Source organism: Ammospiza caudacuta, chromosome 31 (assembly GCF_027887145.1).
Source record: "Ammospiza caudacuta isolate bAmmCau1 chromosome 31, bAmmCau1.pri, whole genome shotgun sequence".
Lineage (NCBI taxonomy): Eukaryota > Metazoa > Chordata > Aves > Passeriformes > Passerellidae > Ammospiza > Ammospiza caudacuta.
Genome location: NC_080623.1, coordinates 3,904,238 through 3,926,695, shown reverse-complemented (window position 1 = coordinate 3,926,695; position 22,458 = coordinate 3,904,238). Strand labels below are relative to the sequence as shown.

General features: G+C 57.8%; 2 protein-coding genes across 3 annotated transcripts; both read right to left on the bottom strand.

Annotated features, from left to right (window-relative positions):
* Window positions 1-1,154: 1,154 nt before the first annotated feature.
* On the bottom strand, window positions 1,155-9,033 carry DNAJC14 (DnaJ heat shock protein family (Hsp40) member C14). Of its 2 annotated transcripts, XM_058822182.1 has the most exons (6): window positions 7,365-9,033; window positions 7,179-7,285; window positions 5,915-6,025; window positions 3,798-3,958; window positions 2,104-2,206; window positions 1,155-1,444 (listed from the first exon to the last, which is right to left on the bottom strand). In XM_058822182.1, the coding sequence occupies exons 1-6, from the start codon at window positions 9,012-9,014 to the stop codon at window positions 1,225-1,227; spliced, it is 2,352 nt and encodes a 783-aa protein (XP_058678165.1). In that variant the 5' UTR covers window positions 9,015-9,033; the 3' UTR covers window positions 1,155-1,224. The 2 variants fall into 2 exon arrangements, with proteins under 2 accessions (XP_058678165.1, XP_058678166.1); XM_058822183.1 differs by lacking the exon at window positions 3,798-3,958 and having other exon boundaries at window positions 1,195-1,444.
* A 4,969-nt stretch (window positions 9,034-14,002) lies between these two features.
* PYM1 (PYM homolog 1, exon junction complex associated factor) lies at window positions 14,003-20,315 on the bottom strand. The gene is given in 4 exon segments (XM_058822211.1): window positions 14,003-14,432; window positions 15,847-16,112; window positions 17,728-17,821; window positions 20,235-20,315. Coding segments are annotated over 4 exon segments (660 nt in total). The 5' UTR covers window positions 20,266-20,315; the 3' UTR covers window positions 14,003-14,163.
* Window positions 20,316-22,458: the final 2,143 nt, after the last annotated feature.

The window sequence follows — 22,458 nt, the reverse complement described above, 5'->3', positions numbered from 1 at the left end:
GTGGCCAATGGAAAAAGAGGGCGGGAAACGCGGACTTCCGGGAGGTGTGGCCGCGACCAGAGCGGGGTCATTGAGGGACTCGGGTGTAATTAATTATTAAAAATTATCTCAGTCTATTGGGCTATTGGTATTCCTAGATAGATTCAGATACATATTATCTAGTAGCTCTATTTATTATGTGTTTATCGTTTATAATGTTGGTATATTCCTTGTGGCATTTTTGTTTACCAAAATATATTATTTGGTATGACTTAACCTGTTAATTGTACATTTATTAGGTAAAAATTGCTTGTGTTGTAGCTATTTAATTAAACTATTATGTATTAAATACTTTTTATTAATTGCTTATTGTAAATTTGTTCATTAATTATTGTCCTGTACCCAGGGGTTCAAAGCACAAACTTGGGGTAATTTTCCAGAATATTCCAGAGTTTCCCTCTCCAGGTGCGGCTCCCAATCGCTGCTGGTTTATTCGGTTATTAAATTGATTATAATTTAATTTATTTGCATTATTATTAAGTAGTATCGTGTATTTCACCCTGCTTCCTGCAGCTCCTGACCCACAACCTCCCTCATTAATAATCAAAGTAACTTAAGTAATTTAAATAATCAAAAACTAGAGCAATTAAAATAATTCGAATTATTAAAATAATTCTTTTTGGGTGGGGCGGCCGCCATGATGGATTGAGGCCGCCATGTTGGATTGAGGCCGCCATGTTGGATGAGGATGCCGCCATGTTGGACATGGAGGTCGCCATGTTGGATGTGGCAGCCGCCATGATGGGAGTGGCCGCCTCTCCGTCAGGGCAGGCCGTGTCTCCCGCACTAACCGGCCACGCCCCCCCCCACGGCTGCGTCCCGGCCGCTCCGGACCCGCCATCACCCCGTTAACGGCGCCTGAAGCGCCCCCAGCGCGGCCCTGCCCACACTCAAGATGGCGTCGCACTCTGAGGCCTCACCGGAACCTCCAACATGGCGGCGCCCACTGCGGCGCCGTCAGTGACGTCATTCTTTTTCCGGCGCGGAACGAAAGTGGCACCACCACGACCTCCCGGGGCTTTGAGGACCCCCAAATCCCCCCCGCTATTTCCACCCGCTATTTTTTTATTTTTAACACAAAAAACACCACTCGATTTTCTTTAAAAAACCCGAAAAAAAAAGAAAAAAAAATAGATTTTTTTTTATTCCAAGCCCTTTTTTTTTTGTTTTGGGGTGGGGGTCTCCTCATCGCGGCAGCGGCCGCCGCCCCTTCTTCCTCCTCTTGTGCTTCGTGTCCCCCCTGGGGGGGCCCCCTTGGGGCTGGGGGTGTCCCTGGGGGGGTCCTGCAGCCCCGGGGGGGGCGGGGAAAGCCCCCCCGGGCTCCGGGCCCGGATTTCCCTGGAAAACGCGGGCCAGGAAATCCTGGAGGTCAGCGGGGGTCGGGGGGCTGCCCTTGGGGGGGGCCCTGGGGGGAGAGAGGAAAGGGGTTGGGGCACGGCTGGATGGACCTGGGCACACCTGGGCACACCTGGACACACCTGGACACACCTGGATGTACCTGGGCACTGCCTGGGCACAGCTGGATGTACCTGGGCACACCTGGGCACACCTGGATGTACCTGGGCACTGCCTGGATACACCTGGGCACACCTGGATGTACCTGGGCACACCTGGATGTACCTGGGCACTGCCTGGATACACCTGGGCACACCTGGATGTACCTGGGCACTGCCTGGGCACAGCTGGATGTACCTGGGCACACCTGGGCACACCTGGATGTACCTGGGCACTGCCTGGATACACCTGGGCACACCTGGATGTACCTGGGCACTGCCTGGGCACAGCTGGATGTACCTGGGCACACTTGGGCATTCCCTAGACACCCCCTGGGCACACCTAGATATACCTGGGCACACCCTGGATACACCTGGACACCCTTGGGGACACCCCGTGGACATCCCTGAACACCCCTTGGACATCTCTGGACATTTCTGGACACCCCCAGACACACCTGGACACCCTCAGGGACACACCTGGGGACACCCCCAGACACACCTGGACACCCTCAGGGACACACCTGGGGACACCCCAGGACACCCCCAGGACACCCCCCCCAGCACTGACCGCTGGCGTCCGGCCGGCGTGGCTGTCCTGGCGCCGAAGGACAGGTGGTAGGGGACACGGTGGCTGTCCGGGGAGATGGCCACGCGCTGGCAGCCCGCCCACTCTGGGGACACACAGGGGACACTCGGTCAGGGTGGCACCAGAGAGACCCCAGGGGTGGTCGTGGTGTCCCCTGGTCATGGTGACATCAGGGAGATCCCTGAGATGGTGACACCAAAGACACCTGGGCATGGTGTCCCCTGGTCATGGTGACATCAGGGAGATCCCTGAGGTGGTGACACCAAAGACACCTGGGCATGGTGTCCCCTGGTCATGGTGGCACCAAGGACATCCCAGGGATGGTGACACTAGAGAGGTCCCCAGGATGGTGACACCAGGGACACCCCAGGGATGCTCATGGTGTCCCCTGGTCATGGTGACATCAGAGAGATCCCTGGGCATGGTGACACCAAAGACACCTGGTCATGGTGTCCCCTTGGTCATGGTGACACCAGAAGGGTCCCAAGGACGGGCATGGTGTCCCCTTGGCCATGGTGACATCAGGGAGATCCCTGAGATGGTGACACCAAAGACACCTGGTCATGGTGTCCCCTTGGTCATGGTGTCCCTCTGGTAATGGTGACACCAGGGACCCTTGGGATGGCCATGGTGTCTCCCAGAGTTACCTGGGCACGGTGTCCCCTTGGTCATGGTGACATAAGAGAGACCCCCAGGATGGTGACACCAGAGAAGTCCCCAAGGATGGTCATGGTGTCCCCCAGAGTGACCGGCACATGGTGTCCCCTTGGTCATGGTGACACCAGAGAGACCACCCTGGTTGTGGTGTCCCCAGAGACCCCTTGGTCATGGTGACACGAGAGACCCCCAGGGATAGTCATGGTGACATCAGGGACACCCAGTCATGGTGTCCCCAGAGACTCCTGGGGATGCTCATGGCGTCACCTTGGTCATGGTGACACCAAAAACCCTGGGATGGTCATGGTGACCACCCAGGAGTGACCTGTTCATGGTGTCCCCTTGGTCATGGTGACACCACAGAGACCCCCAGGATGGTGACACCAGAGACACCACCCTGGTCATGATGTCCCCAGAGACCCCTTGGTCATGGTGTCCCTCTGGTAATGGTGACACCAGGAACCCTTGGGATGGCCATGGTGTCCCCCAGAGTGACCTGGCCAAGGTGTCCCCTTGGTCATGGTGACACCAGAGAAGTCCCCAGGATGGTGACACCAGAGAGGTCCCCAAGGATGGTCATGGTGTCCCCCAGAGTGACCTGTCCATGGTGTCCCCTTGGTCATGGTGACACCACAGAGACCCTCAGGATGGTGACACCAGAGACACCACCCTGGTCATGATGTCCCCAGAGACCCCTTGGTCATGGTGACCACCCAGGAGTGACCTGTTCATGGTGTCCCCTTGGTCATGGTGACACCACAGAGACCCCCAGGATGGTGACACCAGAGAGGTCCCCAGGATGGTGACACCAGAGACACCACCCTGGTCATGATGTCCCCAGAGACCCCTTGGTCATGGTGTCCCCCAGAGTGACCTGGCCATGGTGTCCCCTTGCTCATGGTGACACCAGAGAGGTCCCCAGGATGGTGACACCAGGGACCCCCCGGGGACCCGTCCCCCCCCATTCTCTGCGTGTCACCCCCGTCTCTGTGGCCGTGCCCCCCCAGGTGTCCCCTCACCGGTGACGTCGTAGATGTGGCCGTCCATGCGGGCCAGGTAGGTGACCTTGAGGCCCATCAGGCTGGACTCTGCCCACAGGTCACCCTCGTCGGCCGCGTGCCACCCCCCGCACGGGCCACACCAGCGGCCACCGCGTGGGTCCCTGTCCAGCTGGAACCGCCTGTGGGGACACGGGGACACTGTGACACCCCCGGGGACACTGGGGACACTGTGACACCCACAGGGACACTGTGACACCCACGGGGACACTGTGACACCCCCGGGGACATTGGGGACACTGTGACACCCACAGGGACACTGTGACACCCACGGGGACACTGTGACACCCACGGGGACACTGGGGACACTGTGACACCCACAGGGACACTGTGACACCCACGGGGACACTGTGACACCCACGGGGACACTGGGGACACTGTGACACCCACAGGGACACTGTGACACCCACGGGGACACTGGGGACATGGGGACACCCACAGGGACACTGTGACACCCCTGGGGACACTGGGGACACTATGACACCCACAGGGACACTGTGACACCCACAGGGGACATTGGGGACACTGTGACACCCCCGGGGACATTGGGGACACTGTAACACCCACAGGGACACTGTGACACCCCGGGGACACTGGGGACACTGTGACACCCACAGGGACACTGTGACACCCCCGGGGACATTGGGGACACTGTCACACCCACAGGGACACTGTGACACCCACGGGGACATTGGGGACATGGGGACACACCCAGGCCACACCAGCGGCCACCGCGCGGGTCCCTGTCCAGCTGGAACCACCTGTGGGGACACGGGGACATTGGGGCCACCCCCAGGGACATTGGGGACAGCATGACATCTCCATCGACACAGTGAGACCCCCAGGACGCAGAGTCACCCCAACCCTGCAGGACATGTCACACAATGTCCCCCCCAGCGCTGTCCCCACTGTCCCTGCAGTGTCCCAGGTGTCCCCACAGTGCCCCCGCTGTCCCCATTGTCCCCACCGTCCCACAGTGTCCCTGCTGTCCCCAATGTCCTCACTGTCCCCATTGTCCCCACAATGCCACCACTGTCCTCACTGTCCTCACTGTCCCACAGTGTCCCCGTTGTCCCCACGGTGTCCCCACCTGTGGCGCCCCCCGCAGTGGGTGCAGCCCATGGCGTCCCTACTGTCCCAGTGTCCTGCAGTGTCCCACAGTGTCCCTGCTGTCCCCATTGTCCCTGCAGTGTCACAGGTGTCCCCACAGTGTCCCCACAGTGTCCCCCGCAGTGGGTGCAGCCCACGGCGTCCCAACTGTCCCAGTGTCCTGCAGTGTCCCACAGTGTCCCTGCTGTCCCCATTGTCCCTGCAGTCCCTACTGTCCCTGCTGCCCCTGCAGTGTCCCACAGTGTCCCTGGTGTCTGTGGTGTCCCCATTGTCCCTGCAGTGTCACAGGTGTCCCCACGGTGTCCCCTGCAGCGGGCGCAGCCCATGGCGTCCCTATTATCCCCACTGTCCCACAGTGTCCCCACTGTCCCCACAGTGTCCCTATTGTCCCTACAGTGTCACAGGTGTCCCCACGGTGTCCCCACGGTGTCCCCATTGTCCCTGCAGTGTCACAGGTGTCCCCACAGTGTCCCCCGCAGCGGGTGCAGCCCATGGCGTCCCAACTGTCCCAGTGTCCTGCAGTGTCCCACAGTGTCCCTGCTGTCCCCATTGTCCCTGCAGTGTCACAGGTGTCCCCACAGTGTCCCCACGGTGTCCCCACCTGTGGCGCCCCCCGCAGCGGGTGCAGCCCATGGTGTCCCTTTTATCCCCACTGTCCCACAGTGTCCCCACTGTCCCCACAGTGTCCCCATTGTCCCTGCAGTGTCACAGGTGTCCCCACAGTGTCCCCACAGTGTCCCCATGGTGTCCCCATTGTCCCTGCAGTGTCACAGGTGTCCCCACAGTGTCCCCACGGTGTCCCCACCTGTGGCGCCCCCCGCAGCAGGTGCAGCCCATGGCGTCCCTCTTATCCCCATTGTCCCCACTGTCCCCACAGTGTCACAGGTGTCCCCACGGTGTCCCCACAGTGTCCCCATTGTCCCTGCAGTGTCACAGGTGTCCCCACGGTGTCCCCACGGTGTCCCCACCTGTGGCGCCCCCCGCAGCGGGTGCAGCCCATGGCGTCCCTGAGCTCCTCCTGCAGCCGGCCCAGGAACGCGCCCAGCGCCCGCGCCAGCTCCCCCTGCGCCAGCTGCTTCCTGGGACACAAAAACGGGAATTAATACCCAAAATATGGAATTGGAACCCAAAATATGGGATTGGAACCGCAAAATATGGGATTGGGACCCCAAAATATGGGATTTACACCAAAAAAATTGGGATATACAGCCCTAAAAAAGGGAATGACAGCCCCAAAAACGTGCCCAGCGCCCGCGCCAGCTCCCCCTGCCCCCGTGCCAGCTCCCCCTGAGCCAGTTGCTTCCTGGGACACAAAAACAGGAATTAATACCCAAAATATGGGATTGGCACCTCAAAAAATGGGATTGGAACCCCAAAATATGGGATTTACACCAAAAAATGGGATTTAAAGCCATTAAAATGGGAATGACAGCCCCAGGAATGTGCCCAGTGCCTGCGCCAGCTCCCCCTGCGCCAGCTGCTTCCTGCGACACAAAAACGGGAATTAATACCCAAAATATGGAAATTGGAACCCAAAATATGGGATTGGAACCGCAAAATATGGGATTTACACCCCAAAACACGGGATTCCCACCCCAAAATTCGTGATTGACATCCCAAAATTGGGGATTCGTGCCCCAAAATTCGGTATTTTCACCCCAAACTCACGCCTGGTACTCGCGCCGCCTCTCGGGGCTGCTCACCCTCTCCCAGCCCGCCCCAAAATCGGGATTTACACCCCAAAATATGGGATTTCCACCCCAAAACCCGGGATTCCCACCCCAAAACTGCTATTCCCACACCAAAATATAGGATTTGCACCCCAAAACTTGGGATTTCACCCCAAACTCATGTCTGGTATTCGCGCTGCCTCTCAGGGCTGCTCACCCTCTCCCAGCCCACCCCAAAACCGGGATTTACACCCAAAAATATGGGATTTCCACCCCAAAACCCGGGATTCCCACCCCAAAACATAGGATTCCCACCCCAAAATTCGTGATTGACATCCCAAAATTGGGGATTCATGCCCCAAAATTCAGTATTTTCACCCCAAACTCACGCCGCCTCTCGGGGCTGCTCACCCTCTCCCAGCCCACCCCATAACTGGGATCTACGCCCAAAAATATGGGATTTACACCCCAAAACCTGGGATTTCCACCCCAAAATTTGTGATTGACATCCCAAAATTGGGGATTCGTGCCCCAAAATTCGGTATTTTCACCCCAAACTCACGCCTGGTACTCGCGCCGCCTCTCGGGGCTGCTCACCCTCTCCCAGCCCGCCCGCAGCACCTTGAACGCCGCCTCCGCCCGGGGGTCACGGCTTTTATCGGGGTGCACCTGCCGAGACACGACCCTCAATGTCCCCAAAACGTCCCCAAAGCGTCCCCAACCCCTCGGGGATGTCCCCAACACCCACCAGCACGGCCAGCCTCCGGTACGCCCTCCGCAGCTCCGCGTCCGTGGCCGTGGGCTCCACGCCGAGCACCCGGAACGGATCCAGCTCCTCCTCGGCCACCTCGGCCATCGTCACCAAACGCGTCACCTCCTCGTCGCTGTCACCACCCCGGTGGCTCGCCCGGGGCCGGAACCCCTCGGCCAGCAGCTCCCGGGAGCGGCGGAGCCCCGCGGAGGCGGCGCGGAGGAAGGAGCGGAGGAGGAGGAGGAGGAGGAAGAGCAGCGCGAGGAGGGCGCCGAGGAGGCGCAGGCAGAGCGCGACCCCCGCCCGGGCCGCCCGCAGGGACCCGCGGTGTCCCCTGGCGGTGGTGGCACCGGGCTCCTCGTGGTGGTGGCCGTGTCCCCTGGCGGTGGTGGCACCGGGCTCCTCGTGCTGGTGGCCGTGTCCCCTGGCGGTGGTGGCACCGGGCTCCTCGTGCTGGTGGCCGTGTCCCCTGGCGGTGGTGGCACCGGGCTCCTCGTGGTGGCGGCCGTGTGGCCGGGGGTCGCCGGGGCGCTCCGGGGGTCGGCGGTGGCGGCAGCCGAGGCCGCACGGGAGGTCCCGGGAGGGGCTCGGGGGAGAGGCCGGGGGGCACCGGCAGCTGCAGCGACCCCCGGGGCTGGGGACACTGCCGGGGCTGGGGACACTCCCAGGGCTGGGGACATTCGTGGGGTTGGGGACACTCCCAGGGCTGGGGACATTCGTGGGGTTGGGGACACCCTCAGGACCAAGGACAGTCCCGGTGTTGGGGACACTGCTGGGGCTGGCGACACTCCCAGATGTGGGGACACCTTCAGAGTTGGGGACACTTTTAGGGATGTCCTCAGGGTTGAGGACACTCCTGGTGTTGGGGACACTCCCAGGACCAAGGACAGTCCCGGTGTTGGGGACACTGTTGGGGCTGGGGACACTCCCAGAGTTGGGGACACCCGCAGCAACGGGGACACTCCCAGGACCAGGGACAGTCCCAGAGTTGGGGACACCCTCAGGGTTGGGGACACTCCCAGAGTTGGGGACACTGCTGGGGCTGGGGACACTGCCAGGAGTGGGGACAGTCCCAGTGCAGGGGACACCCCGAGGACCAGGGGCGCCACCAGGGCTGGTGACACCTTCAGGGTTGGAGACACTCCCAGTGCTGGGGACAATCCCGGCACCGGTGACACCGCCAGGGCTGGTGGCACCCTCAGGGTTGGGGACACTCCTGGGTTTGGGGACACCCTCAGGGTTGGGGAGGACACGCCCCGTATTGGGGACACCCCCGGGGTTGGGGACACTGCCGGATTTGAGGACACTCTCAGTGCTGGGGACACCCTCGGGGACACCTCCGGGGTTGGGGACAGTCCTGGGGTTGGGGACACTCCCGGATTTGGGGACAGTCCTGGAAATGGGGACACCCCCGGGGTTGGGGACAGTGCTGGGGTTGGGGACACCCCCGGGGTTGGGGACACTCCCGGGCGCAGGGACAGCAATGTCGCGCTCGCCGCTCTCGTCGTCCTCGCCCCCCGCCGTGCCGGTACCGCTGCCGCTGGTGGCACCGGGGGCGCGGCCGCAGCTCCCGTTCCAGGCGGCGCTGGAGCCCCCCCCGGGCCCGCTGCCCCCGGGCGCCGCCTCCCGGTACCGGGGCCGCTCCATCGCTGCGGGCTTAGGTCACGGCCATCCCTGGGACACCGGGGACAGAGAGGGGACAGCGGGGTCAGCACCCAGGGAGCGGCACCGGGACCACCGAACCGAGCACCGGGACCCTCCAGAACAGACCCGGGACCCCCGAACCGAGCCCCGGGACCCTCCCGAACGGCACCGGGACCCCCCCCAGATGGCCCCGGGACTCTCAGAATGGAGCCGGGACCCCCCGAAAGGGACCCGGGACCTTCCGAAGGGCCCCGGGACACCCAGAACAGCCCCGGGACCCCCTGAGCCTCACCGGGACCCCCCGAACCGAGCACCGGGACCCCCTGAGCCTCACCGGGACCCCCTGAGCCTCACCGGGACCCCCCGAACCGAGCACCGGGACCGCCTGAGCCGCACCGGGACCCCCAGAACACCACCGGGACCCCCCGAACCGAGCACCGGGACCGCCTGAGCCGCACCGGGACCCCCAGAACACCACCGGGACCCCCCAAAATGGACTTGGGACGCCCCAACCGAGCCCCGGGACACCCAGAACGGCCCCGGGACCCTCTGAGACACACCGGGACCTCCGAACCGAGTCCCGGGAGCCCCGAACGGCCCTGGGGAGCCCAGGATGGCCCCGGGACCCCCCCGGACCGAGCCCTGGGACCCTCAGAACGGCCCCCGGGGATCCCCTGATCAACCCCGGCAACCTCGAGATCCGGCCCCGGGGACCTCATGGATGGAACCGGGAGCCCCGAACCGGTCCCGGGATCCCCCGGGCGCTCGGAGCCCCGGTACCGGGGGGATTCGGAGGAGGTTCCGGGGGGTTCGGGACTCACCACGCCGGTACCGGGGGGGGTTCGGGGCTGGTTTTGGGGGGTTCTGGACTCACCACGCCGGTACCGGGGGGGGTTCGGGGCTGGTTTTGGGGGGTTCTGAACTCACCACGCCGGTACCGGGGGGGGGTTCGGGGCTGGTTTTGGGGGGTTCGGGACTCACCACGCCGGTACCGGGGGGGGTTCGGGGCTGGTTTTGGGGGATCGGGACTCACCACGCCGGTACCGGGGGGGTTCGGGGCTGGTTTTGGGGGGTTCTGGACTCACCACGCCGGTACCGGCGGGGGGGGGGGGGGGGGGTCGCGCCGCCGCCCCCCCCCGGGTCCCCTCACAGCCGCACTTCCGCTTTCCGCCCGCCGCCGCGCTGGCCACGCCCACTTCCGGGGTGGGGCAGCACGCGCGAGCGGCGCGCGGCGCACTCCTTAAAAGGAAATGGCCACGCCCTCTCATCGGCATGAGCCTGTCCTTAAATGGTGCGACCACGCCCCTTAAAGGATTGGCAACACCCTCTAAATCTGCATAGCCACGCCCCTTAAATGGCTAGAAGCACGCCCTTTAAAGGGGCAACGCCGCCGTCCCATCACCGCGGTGGGACCCAGCGCTCCCAGTTCCGCACAGTGCCCACCAGCGGCCCAAGTGCCCCCTCCCAGTGCTCCCAGTGACCCCTCCCAGTGCTCCCAGTTCCTCCCAGTGACCCCTCCCATTGCTCCCAGTGACCCCTCCCAGTGCTCCCAGTGCTCCCAGTTCCTCCCAGTGACCCCTCCCAGTGCTCCCAGTGACCCCTCCCAGTGCTCCCAGTTCCTCCCAGTGACTCCTCCCAGTGCTCCCAGTTCCTCCCAGTTCCTCCCAGTGACCCCTCCCAGTGCTCCCAGTGACCCCTCCCAGTGCTCCCAGTGCTCCCAGTTCCTCCCAGTGACCCCTCCCAGTTCCTCCCAGTGACCCCTCCCAGTGCTCCCAGTGACCCCTCCCAGTGCTCCCAGTTCCTCCCAGTGACCCCTCCCAGTGCCCCCTCCCAGTGCCCCCTCCCAGTGCTCCCAGTTCCTCCCAGTGACCCCTTTCATTGCTCCCAGTTCCTTCCAGCGCTCCCAGTTCCTCCCAGTGCCCCCTCCCAGTGCTCCCAGTTGCTCCCATTCCCCTCCTCCCAGTTCCTCCCAGTTCCTCCCAGTTCCTCCCAGTACCCACCAGTGCCTCAAATGCCCCTTCCCAGTTGCTCCCAGTTCCCCCTCCCAGTTCCTCCCAGTCTGGGCTCCCTCCTGTACCCTCTTCAATCCAATCCCCCCAGGACCCCCAAAATCCCCCTCAGGACCCCCCAAACCCCTCTGGGACCCCCCCAAAATCCCCCCCAAAATCCCCCCAGGACCCCCCAAATCCCCCTCTGGGACCCCCCCAAATCCTCCCCGGGAGCCCCAAATCCCCCCAGGACCCCCAAGGATCCCCCAAATCTCCCTCACGACCCCCCAAACCCCCTCTGGGACCCCCCAAATCCTCCCCAGGACCCCCTCAAAACCCTCAGGATCCCCCAAGGATCCCCCAAATCCTCCCCAGGACCCCCGAAACACCCCCAGGACCCCCCAAATCCCTCCAAAATCCCCCCAGGACCCCCAAGGATCCCCCACCAGGACCCCCCAAACCCCTCTGGGACCCCCCCAAATCCTCCCCAGGACCCCCCCAAACCCCTCTGGGACCCCCGAAATCCTCCCCAGGACCCCCCAAACACCCCCAGGACCCCCCAAATCCTCCCCAAACCCCTCTGGGACCCCCGAAATCCTCCCCAGGACCCCTCCAAACCCCCCCTGGACCCCCCAAAATCCCCCCCAGGACCCCCCAAAATCCCCCCTCAAACCCCCCAAACCCCTCTGGGACCCCCCCAAATCCTCCCCAGGATCCCGCAAATACCCCAAGGACCCCCAAATCTCCCTCAGGATCCCCCAAACCCCTCTGGGACCCCCCAAATCCTCCCCAGGACCCCCCAAACACCCCCAGGACCCCCCAAGGATCCCCCAAATCCCCCACCAGGACCCCCCAAATCCTCCCCAGGACCCCCCCAAACACCCCCAGGACCCCCCAAAATCCCCCCCAGGACCCCCAAGTCCCCCCTCAAACCCCTCTGGGACCCCCCAAATCCCCCCAGGACCCCCCAAACACCCCCAGAACCCCCCCAAATCCCCCCAGGACCCCCCAAGGATCCCCCAAATCCTCCCAGGAACCCCCAAATCCTCCCCAGGACCCCCCAAAATCCCCCCCAGGACCCCCAAGTCCCCCCTCAAACCCCTCTGGGACCCCCCCAATCCTCCCCAGGACCCCCCAAAGATCCCCCAAATTCCCCCAGGACCCCCCCAAACACCCCGACCCCCCATTGATCACTGATTTTTTTTTATTCTTCCACCGCTCTGAAAAACGGAAGCAAAAAAAGACCAAAAAGAGAAAATTTGGGGAGGGGGCGGCGCCACAGAGAGGGGGGAGGGGCACGGGGGGAGGGGGCACGGCCCCGTTTTTGTGGATTTTCACCCCAGTTTTAAATCCCGTTAAAAAGAGGGAGAGGAGAGGGATGAAGGACGCGGAGAGAACAAAAAAAAATGGAATAAAATTAGGGGAAAAATTAAATGAAATGGAGCAAAAAAAAAAAATTAAAATAAAAAATTGAAAAAAAAAAAAAAAAAGAAAATCAAAAGAAACAAAATAAAATTTATAAGAAACAAACAAAAAAAAATCGAAAAGGAATCAGTAAATAAAATAATAAAAATAAAATAATAAAATAAAATAATAAAAATAAAAATAAAATAAAATAAAAATAAAATAATAAAAATAAAAGAAAATAAAAATAAAATAATAAAAACAGAATAAACAAAAACTAAATAAAAATAAAACAGAATAAACAAAAATTAAATTAAAATAAAATAAGCCAAAAAAAAAAAAGGAGAAAATTAAAATAAAGGAATCAAAAAATCAATCAAATCAAATCAACTGAAAAATCAACCAAGAAAAATTAAAATGAAAGAAATGAAAATTTAAAAGAAAATAACAGAAAAAATAAAACAAAATAATAAACGAAATAAAATTAAACAAAACAAAATAAAACAAAATAAAATAAAGCAAAATAAAATGAAGTAAAACAAATAAACTAAAACAAAATAAAATCAAAGTATAACAAAATAAAGTAAAATAAAATGTAATAAAATAAAATGAAATAAAATGAAATAAAATGAAACAAAATGGAACAAAATGAAATAAAGTAAATAAAGTAAAACCAAATAAACCAAAATAAAACAAAAATAAAATCAAATAAAAATTAAAACAAATAAAGTAAAACAAAATTAAATGAAACAAAATCAAAATTAAATAAACGAAATTTAATAAAACCAAAAGAAATGAAATAAAATGAAATAAAGTAAAATAAAATAAAAATAGGTTAAAAATAAAATTAAACAAAAATAAAATAAACAAAAATAAAATAAAAGTGAAACAAAAATAAAAAATAAAATAAAAATAAAACAAAATAAAATTAAATTAAAATAAAAATAAAATAAAAATAAAATAAAATAAAAATAAAATAAAACAAAGTAAAAAATAAAACAAAATAAAATAAAAACAAAAATAAAATAAAAATAAAACAAAATAAAATAAAAATAAAATGAAATAAAAATAAAATAAAAATAAAATTAAAATTAAAATAAAACAGAATAAAATAAAAATAAAACCAAAATAAAACAAAATAAAAAACCATAATAAACCAAAATAAAAAACCAAAATAAACCAAAATAAAAAACCAAAATAAAACCAAAATAAACCAAAATAAAAAACCAAAATAAAACCAAAATAAAAAAACCAAAATAAAACCAAAATAAAAACTAAAATAAAACCAAAATAAAACAAAATAAAAAACCAAAATAAAACCAAAATAAACCAAAATACAAAACCAAAATAAAACCAAAATAAACCAAAATAAAAAACCAAAATAAAACCAAAATTAACCAAAATAAAAACTAAAATAAAACCAAAATAAAAAAACCAAAATAAAACCAAAATAAAAACCAAAATAAAACCAAAATAAAATAAAATAAAAAACCAAAATAAAACCAATAGAAACCAAAATAAAAAACCAAAATAAAACCAAAATAAACCAAAATAAAAAACCAAAATAAAACCAAAATAAACCAAAATAAAAAACCCAAATAAAACTAAAATAAACCAAAATAAAAAACCCAAATAAAACTAAAATAAACCAAAATAAAAAACCCAAATAAACCAAAATAAAAACTAAACTAAAACCAAAATAAACCAAGAAAAAACCCCCAAAAATAACTTAAAAAAGCCTTGAAAAGCCCCAGCCGCCCTCACTCCGAGTCCGGCTCCAGCGCCCTGAGTTCCTCCTCCAGCGCCCTCCTCCGGCCCAGCTTCTGCAGCTGCTCCGGGCTGGGCTCGGGCAGCGCCCCCCGCTCCAGGCGCTGCTGCAGCTCCTGCACCTGCCGCAGCTTCTTCCGCAGGCTCTTGATGCGCCGGGCCCGCTCCGAGGGGCCGGGGGTGAGCCCGGGGCTGGGCACGGGGGGTGCTGCCCGAGGGGGTGCCGGGAGTGCCCCCCGAATTCATCTGGGTGATGCCCGAGGGGGTGCCCAAACTGCTCCCCGAATTCATCTGGGTGATGCCCAAGGGGGTCCCGGGATTGCCCCCCAAATTGATCTGGGTGATGCCCGAGGGGGTCCCAGGATTGCTCCCCGAATTCATCTGGGTGATGCCCGAGGGGGTCCCCGAACTGCCCCCCGAATTCATCTGGGTGATGCCCAAGGGGGTGCCAGAATTGCCCCCCGAATTCATCTGGGTGATGCCCAAGGGGGTGCCAGAATTGCCCCCCAAATTCATCTGGGTGCTGCCCAAGGTATTCCCAGAATTGCCCCTTGAATTCATCTGCTTACTGCTCAAGGGGGTGCCTAAACTGCCCCCCAAATTCATCTGGGTGCTGCCCAAGGTATTCCCAGAATTGCCCCCTGAATTCATCTGCTTACTGCTCAAGGGGGTGCCTAAACTGCCCCTCGAATTCATCTGGGTACTGCTCGGGATATTCCCATAACTGTCCCCCGAATTCATCTGCTTACTGCCCAAGGGGGTGCCAGAATTGCCCCCCGAATTCATCTGGGTACTGCTCAGGATATTCCCATAACTGCCCCCCGAATTCATCTGGGTGCTGCCCAAGGTATTCCCGTAACTGCCCCCCAAATTCATCTGCTTACTGCCCAAGGGCGTCCCAGAATTGCCCCCCGAATTCATCTGGGTACCACCCGAGCGGGTCCCTAAACTGCCCCCCGAATCCATCTGCTTACTCCCAGAATTATTCCCCAAATTCATCCCCAAGTTATTATTTCCGGGATTATTCCCAGGATTATTCGCGGAATTTTTCCCCCAGTTCAGCCCCAAATTGTTGTTCCCCGAGTTATTATTCCCAGGATTGTTTCCTGAATTATTATTTCCTGAATTATTAGCCCCCAAATTATTATTATTCTCGGGATTATTTCCAGGAGTTTTCCCCAAATTATTTCCAGAATTACCCCCGGAATTCCCGAGGTTATTCCCAGAATTACTCCTCAAATTACCCCCTAAATTACCCCCCAAATTCCCAGTGTTACCTCCTAAATTACCTCCCAAATTACCCCCGGAATTCCTGGTGTTACACCCTAAATTACTCCCCAAATTCCCAGTGTTAGCCCCCAAATGACTCCCCAAACTCCCAACGTTACTCCCCAAATTATCCCCAGAACTATTCCCCGATTTAATCCCGGAATTCGCTGAATTCTTCCCAAAATCTGCTGAACTTTTGCTGGAATTCTTCCCAGAATCTTCTGAATTCTTGCTCGAATTCCTCCCCGATTCTGCTGAATTTTTCACCGAATTCTTGCTGGAATTTTTCCCCGAATTCTTGCCGGGATTCCCGGGGTTTTCCACGTTTTTCTCCCCTCCCGTTGTCCCGCCTCCTCCTCCGTTGTCTCCTCCTCCTCCTCCTCCTCCTCCTCCTCCTCCTCCTCCTCCTCCTCCCAGGTTGATTTTTTCCAGCTCCTGGCTCAGTCCGTCCCCGTGGTTTTCCCGATCTTTTTCCTGCTGCTGTTTCCTTTTCTCTTTGCGTTTCAGGTTCCTTCGGGCGCTCTTGGATAAAGTTGGGGAGGGGTCGCAGCCGCCCCCATCGGGCCGCCCGGGGGTCCCTCGGCCCGGCGGGGAGGGGGCGGCGGCCTCGGGGTTCAGCCCCGGCGGCAGCTCGGGTTTGCTCCGGAAGAATTTCACGTATTTGTTCTCGTAGCTGGAGATAAAGGGGGGGAAAAAAATCAAAATCAAATCAAATCAAATAAATGAAGAGGGTCAGGGGGTTTTGGGGAAGGGGCGTGGAGGGGTTTGGGGGTAACAGGAGGGGGTTGAAAGGGTCCTGGAAGGGTTTGGGGGAGGTCCAGGAGGGGATTTGAGGGGTTTGGGGAGGACAGGAGGGGTTTGAGGAGGGGATCTGGGGGGGTCCTGGAGGGGTTTGAAGGAGATGAGAGGGGGTTTGGGGGGTCCTGGAGGGGTTTGGGGGGGTCCTGGAGGGGATTTGAGGGGTTTGGGGGGATCCTGAAGGGGTTTGGGGGAGTCCTGGAGGGGTTTGGGGGAGGTCCAGGAGAGGATTTGAGGGGTTTGGGGGGTCCTGGAGGGGTTTGGGGGAGTCCTGGAGGGGATTTGAGGGGTTTGGGGGGGTCCTGAAGGGGTTTGGGGGAGTCCTGGAGGGGTTTGGGGGGTCCTGGAGGGGTTTGGGGGGTCCTGAAGGGGTTTGGGGGAGTCCTGAAGGGGTTTGGGGGAGTCCTGGAGGGGTTATTGGGGGACAGGAGGGGTTTGGGGGGGTCCTGGAGGGGATTTGAAAGGGTCTGGGGGTAACAGGAGGGGATGGAGGGGCGTCCTGGAAGGGTTTGGGGGGATCCAGGAGGGGATTTAAGGGATTTGGGGGGGTCCTGGAGGGGATTTGAGGGGTCCTGGAGGGGTCTCAAGGCATCAAGGAAGGGATTTGAGGGGTTTAGGGGGGCAGAGGAGAGGTTTTGGGGGACACAGGAGGGGTTTAGGGGGGGTTTTGGAGGGGATTTGGGGGAGACAAGAGGGAATTTGGGGGGTCCTGGAGGGGATTTGAGGGGTTTGGGGGAGTCCTGGAGGGGTTTGGGGGTGACAGGAGGGGATTTGAGGGGTTATGGGGGGACAGGAAGGGATTTGAGGGGTCCTGGAGGGGTTTGGGGGGGTCCTGGAGGGGATTTGAGGGATCTGGGGGTAACAAGAGGGGTTGGGGGGAGTTCTGGGGGCATCCAAGAGGGGATTTAAGGGATTTGAGGGGGTCCTGGAGGGGTTTAGGGGGGGAAAAGAGAAATTTTGGGGGGTCCTGAAGGGGTCTAGGGGAATCAAGGAAGGGATTTGAGGAGTTTGGGGGAGACAGGAGGGGATTTAAGGGGTCCTGGAGGGGATTTGAGGGGTTTAGGGGGGACAGGAGGGGTCTGGGGGGGGACAGGAGGGGTTTTGGGGGGTCCTGGAGGGGATTTGAAGGGTCTGGGGGGGACAGGAGGGGTCTGGGGGGGACAGGAGGGGTTTTGGGGGGTCCTGGAGGGGATTTGAGGGGTCTGGGGGGGACAGGAGGGGTTTTGGTGGGTCCTGGAGGGGATTTGAAGGGTCTGGGGGGGACAGGAGGGGTCTGGGGGGGACAGGAGGGGTTTTGGGGGGGATTTGAAGGGTCTGAGGGGGGCTCCAGAAAGGGATTTGAGGGGGACAGGGGGGACAGGGAAGGTGTGGGGGATGCAGAGCCAGGCCTGGGTGGGACCCGACCCCTCCCCACACCCTGAGACCCCCCCAGGACCCCCCGAGACCCCTCAGGACCCCCCCCAAGGACCCCCCCAGGGACCCCCACTCACACGGGCACCTCCTCCTGGGGCACGTAGCCCTCCTTGACCCGGCGCTGCTTCCGCCAGGTGCCGTCCGGGCGCTGCGTGGAGGGGATGTACCTGCCTGGGGACACCATGGGGACAGCTGGGGACACGGCGGGGACACGGGGGGACACCATGGGGACATGGTGGGGACATGGTGGGGACGTGGTGGGGACAGCGTGGGGACAGCTGGGGACACGGCGGGGACACGGGGGGACAGCATGGGGACAGCTGGGGACACGGCGGGGACACGGGGGGACACCATGGGGACATGGTGGGGACATGGTGGGGACAGCGTGGGGACAGCTGGGGACACCAGCGATACCATGGGGACACGGCGGGACGTGGTGGGGACAGCATGGGGACACACTGGGGACATGGTGGGGACAGCATGGGGACAGCTGGGGACACGGCGGGGACACGGGGGGGACAGCATGAGGACAGAATGGGGACAGAATGGAGACAGAATGTGGACACACTGGGGACATGGTGGGGACAGCTGGGGACATTGAGACAGTGCAGGGACACCATGGGGACAGCTGGGGACACGGTGGGGACATGGTGGGGACGCCATGGGGACAGCTGGGGACATGGTGGGGACGCCATGGGGACAGCTGGGGACACCAGCGATACCATGGGGACACGGCGGGACATGGTGGGGACAGCATGGGGACAGAATGGGGACATTGAGACAGTACAGGGACACCATGGGGACAGCTGGGGACAGCTGGGGACACGGTGGGGACGCCATGGGGACAGTGCAGGGACACCAGCGATACCATGGGGACGTGGTGGGGACGTGGTGGGGACAGCATGGGGACACACTGGGGACATTGAGACAGTGCAGGGACACCATGGGGACAGCTGGGGACACGGTGGGGACATGGTGGGGACACCATGGGGACAGTGCAGGGACACTGTGGGGACAGCTGGGGACACCAGCGATACCATGGGGACATGGCAGGACATGGTGGGGACAGCAGGGACACCATGGGGACAGAGGGACAGTGCAGGGACACCATGGGGACAGCTGGGGACAGCATGGGGACACCAGCGACACCATGGGGACACGGTGGGGACATGGTGGGGACAGCAGGGACACCATGGGGACACCGTGGGGACACCGTGGGGACATGGGGACACCGTGGGGACAGCCCCACAGACAGCACAGGGATTGGGGACACCATGGGGACACCGTGGGGACACCGTGGGGACACTGTGGGGACATGGGGACAGAGCGGGGACAGCCCCACAGACAGCACAGGGATTGGGGACACTGTGGGGACACCGTGGGGACACCCCAGGCACACCACGGGGACACTCATGGCGGGATGGGGACATCCTGGGGACATCCTGGGGACATCCTGGGGACATCCTGGGGACAGCCCTCGGTACCGGGGGGACCCCAGGACACCCCAAAGACCCTGCCAGGACCCCCGGGGGGGCTCGGGGACATTCCCAGGGACACCCCCCCCCCCCCCAAAGCCAGCCCCCCCTCAGAACACCCCAAACCCCTCACGGAGACCACCGGGACCCCTCCCCAAATAGCCCAGGACACCCCCAGACCCCTCTCGGGGGTCCCGGGACCCCCCTCAAATCCAAACCCCCCCCCCAGAGACCCCAAACCCCTCATGGATACCCCAAAGCCCCTCCTGGCGACCTCCAAGACCCCTCCCCAAAATCCTCGCTGCCCCCTCAGACCCCTCACAGGGATCCCCAGACCCCCCCTCAAATCCAACCCCCCCCCAGAGACCCCAAATCCCTCTCGGGGACCCCAAACCCCTCACGGACCCCTCCTCAAATCCCTCATGCTTCCCTCCCCTCACAACCCCCAGAGACCCCCCAGGCCCCTCACGGGGGTCCCGGGACCCCCCTCAAATCCAATCACCCCTCAGAGACCCCAGACCCCTCACGGGGACCTCCAGGACCCCTCCCCAAAACCTTTCCCCCCCCTGCTCCCCTTGCAAACCCGAGAACCCCTAAGGTCCCTCATGGGGGTCTCGGGACCCCTCCCCAAACCCCCGTTCAGACCCTTCCCGACCCCGAGACGCCCCCTTAGAGACCCCAAACCCCTCACGGAGACCTCCAGGACCCCTCCCCAAAACCCTCCCCGCCCCCTCCCCTCACAAACCCCGGACCCTCCCCAACCAAACCTGGACCCCTCCTCAGGCCCCTCACGGGGGTCCCGGGACCCCCCCTCAAATTCAACTTCTCTCTCAGACACCCCAAAATCGCAAACCCAAATTCCTCAGGGGGACCCCAAACCCCTCACGGACCCCTCCCCAAAACCCTCGCCGCGCCCTCCCCTCACAACCCCCGGACCCCTCCTCAGGCCCCTCACGGGGGTCCCGCCCCCCCAACCCCCCCTTGAGGCCTTTCCCGCCCCCGGGAGCCCCGCGCGGGTTGGGGGCGGTCCCGGGGGGCCGCGGGGTTTCCGGGGCAGCCCCGGAGGGGTCCCGGAGCCCCCCCAGGCCGCGGGGCCCCCCCGCTCTCACCGGTCTCGTCCGTCACATAGGGCGTCGCCATCTTTGCGCGCGCGCCGCGGGGCCGCCCCGGAAGTGACGCAAAGGCGGCGGCGCGGCGAGCAGGGGGCGTGGCAAAAAAATGGAGGCGTGGCCAAATGTGGTATATGGAAATGAGAGGGCGGGGCTAACAGCGCAAATGAGCTGCGTTCATATGGTAATTAGGGGGCGTGGCGCTATGTCTGTATGGAAATCAGTGGGCGTGGCTAAATATTATAGTTCAATGACATGGAAATTAAGGGGCGCGGTTATTCATTTAAATTGAAAGTGGGTGGTGCTAGGGGGCGTGGCCAACGACAGGTATGGAAACAAGAGGGCGTGTCCAAACTCGATGGCATGACTTTTAATTAGCATGCAAACTAGAGGGCGTGGTCATTTGTTGATATGGAAATTAGGGGGTGTGGCCAACGTGGAGGCTTGGCCAATTGTGGGATATGCAAATTAGAGGGTGGGGCTAACAGTAGAAATTAGCTTCATCCATATGGTAATTAGAGGGTGTGGTTATAGATTGGTATGGAAATAATGGGCGTGACCACATGTTATATTTAAATAATATGGAAATTAAGGGGCGTGGACATTTATTAAAATGAAAATGTGTGTATTTGAGGGGGCGTGGCCATTGATTAATATGGAAATTAGAGGGCGTGGCCACAATGAGGATATGACCTTTAATTACTTTGTAAACTAGAGGGCGTTGTCACTTGATATGCAAACTAGTGGGAACTATATTTAAATAATATGGAAATTAAGAGGTGTGGCCACTGCTATGAAAATTGAGAGCATGAACCAAAATGCTGATATTAACTTTAATTAATATGGAAATTAGGGGGCGTGGTCATTGAGTAGAATGACAATCATGTGGTCAAAATTTATGTCTGTGTTATGCAAATTAGGGGGCGTGGCCATTAAAAGTATGGATCTTAGCAGGCGTGGTCAAGGAGGCATTAGCTTAATTAATATTAAAATTGGGGGCGTGAACATTTGCTTTTATGGAAATTAGGGGGTGTGGCCATTACTCATGTTGAAAATATGGGCGTGGTCACATAATGGGCGGGGTCATTAACAAATATGGAAATTAGAGGGTGTGGGCACAGGAATTATTCATTGTATGTAAATTTAGGGGCGTGGTCATTGGCTTATATGGACAATGTGAGTGTGGTCATTAACAAATCAAGAAATTTGAGGATTTAGTCAAATAAGTCTTTAATTAATATGTAAATTAGGGGGTGTGGTCACTCTTTTTGGGGTGAGGGTCTCTAGAGGGAGCGGCCCCAGAGGAGGGGGCTGCTCTCGCTGCTCGGGACCCCCCAGAACACCCCAAAACCCCCCAAAATCCATCCCAAAACTCTTCAGACATCCCAAATTTCTCTTGGGACGTCTCCAGACACGCCAAGGTGCCTCAACTTCCCCTCAGGACGCCCTAAAACCCCCCACGATCCCCCAAAATTTCCTCTTGGGACCCCTCAAGACCCCCCAAAATCCACTCAGGACAACCCAGACCCCCCCAAAACCCACCCAAACCCCCACCCCCAAACGCCCAGAATCTCCCAAAAATCCCCCCATAGCCCCCCCAGGACCCCCCAAAAATCCACCCAACTCCCCCAAAATCCACCCAAGACCCCTCCGAAACCTCCCCGGATCCCCTCAGAGCCCCCCAAAATCCCCCCAGATCACCTCAGACATTCCCAAAACTGCCCCAAAACCCCCCCGGATCCCCCCAAATTCCCCAAAATCACCTCAAAACCCTCCTGGATCCCCCCCAGAGCCCCCCAAAATCCCCCCCGGATCCCCCCAAATTCCCCAGAATCCCCCCAAAATCCCCTCAAAACCCTCCTGGATCCCCCCCAGAGCCCCCCAAAATCCCCCCAGATCACCTCAGACATTCCCAAAACTGCCCCAAAACCCCCCCGGATCCCCCCAAATTCCCCAAAATCACCTCAAAACCCTCCTGGATCCCCCTCAGAGCCCCCCAAAATCCCCCCCGGATCCCCCCAAATTCCCCAGAATCCCCCCAAAATCCCCTCAAAACCCTCCTGGACCCCCCCCCAGAGCCCCCCAAAACCCCTCCGGGACCCCTCGAAACGCCCCCAGACCCCCTCTAAAAATCCCACAGAGCCAAAGCTTTGGGCGCATCGCAGCTTTAATCCCGGTGCCACCAAGGCCACCACGTCTGTCCCCAAGCCTGTCCCCAGCTCCG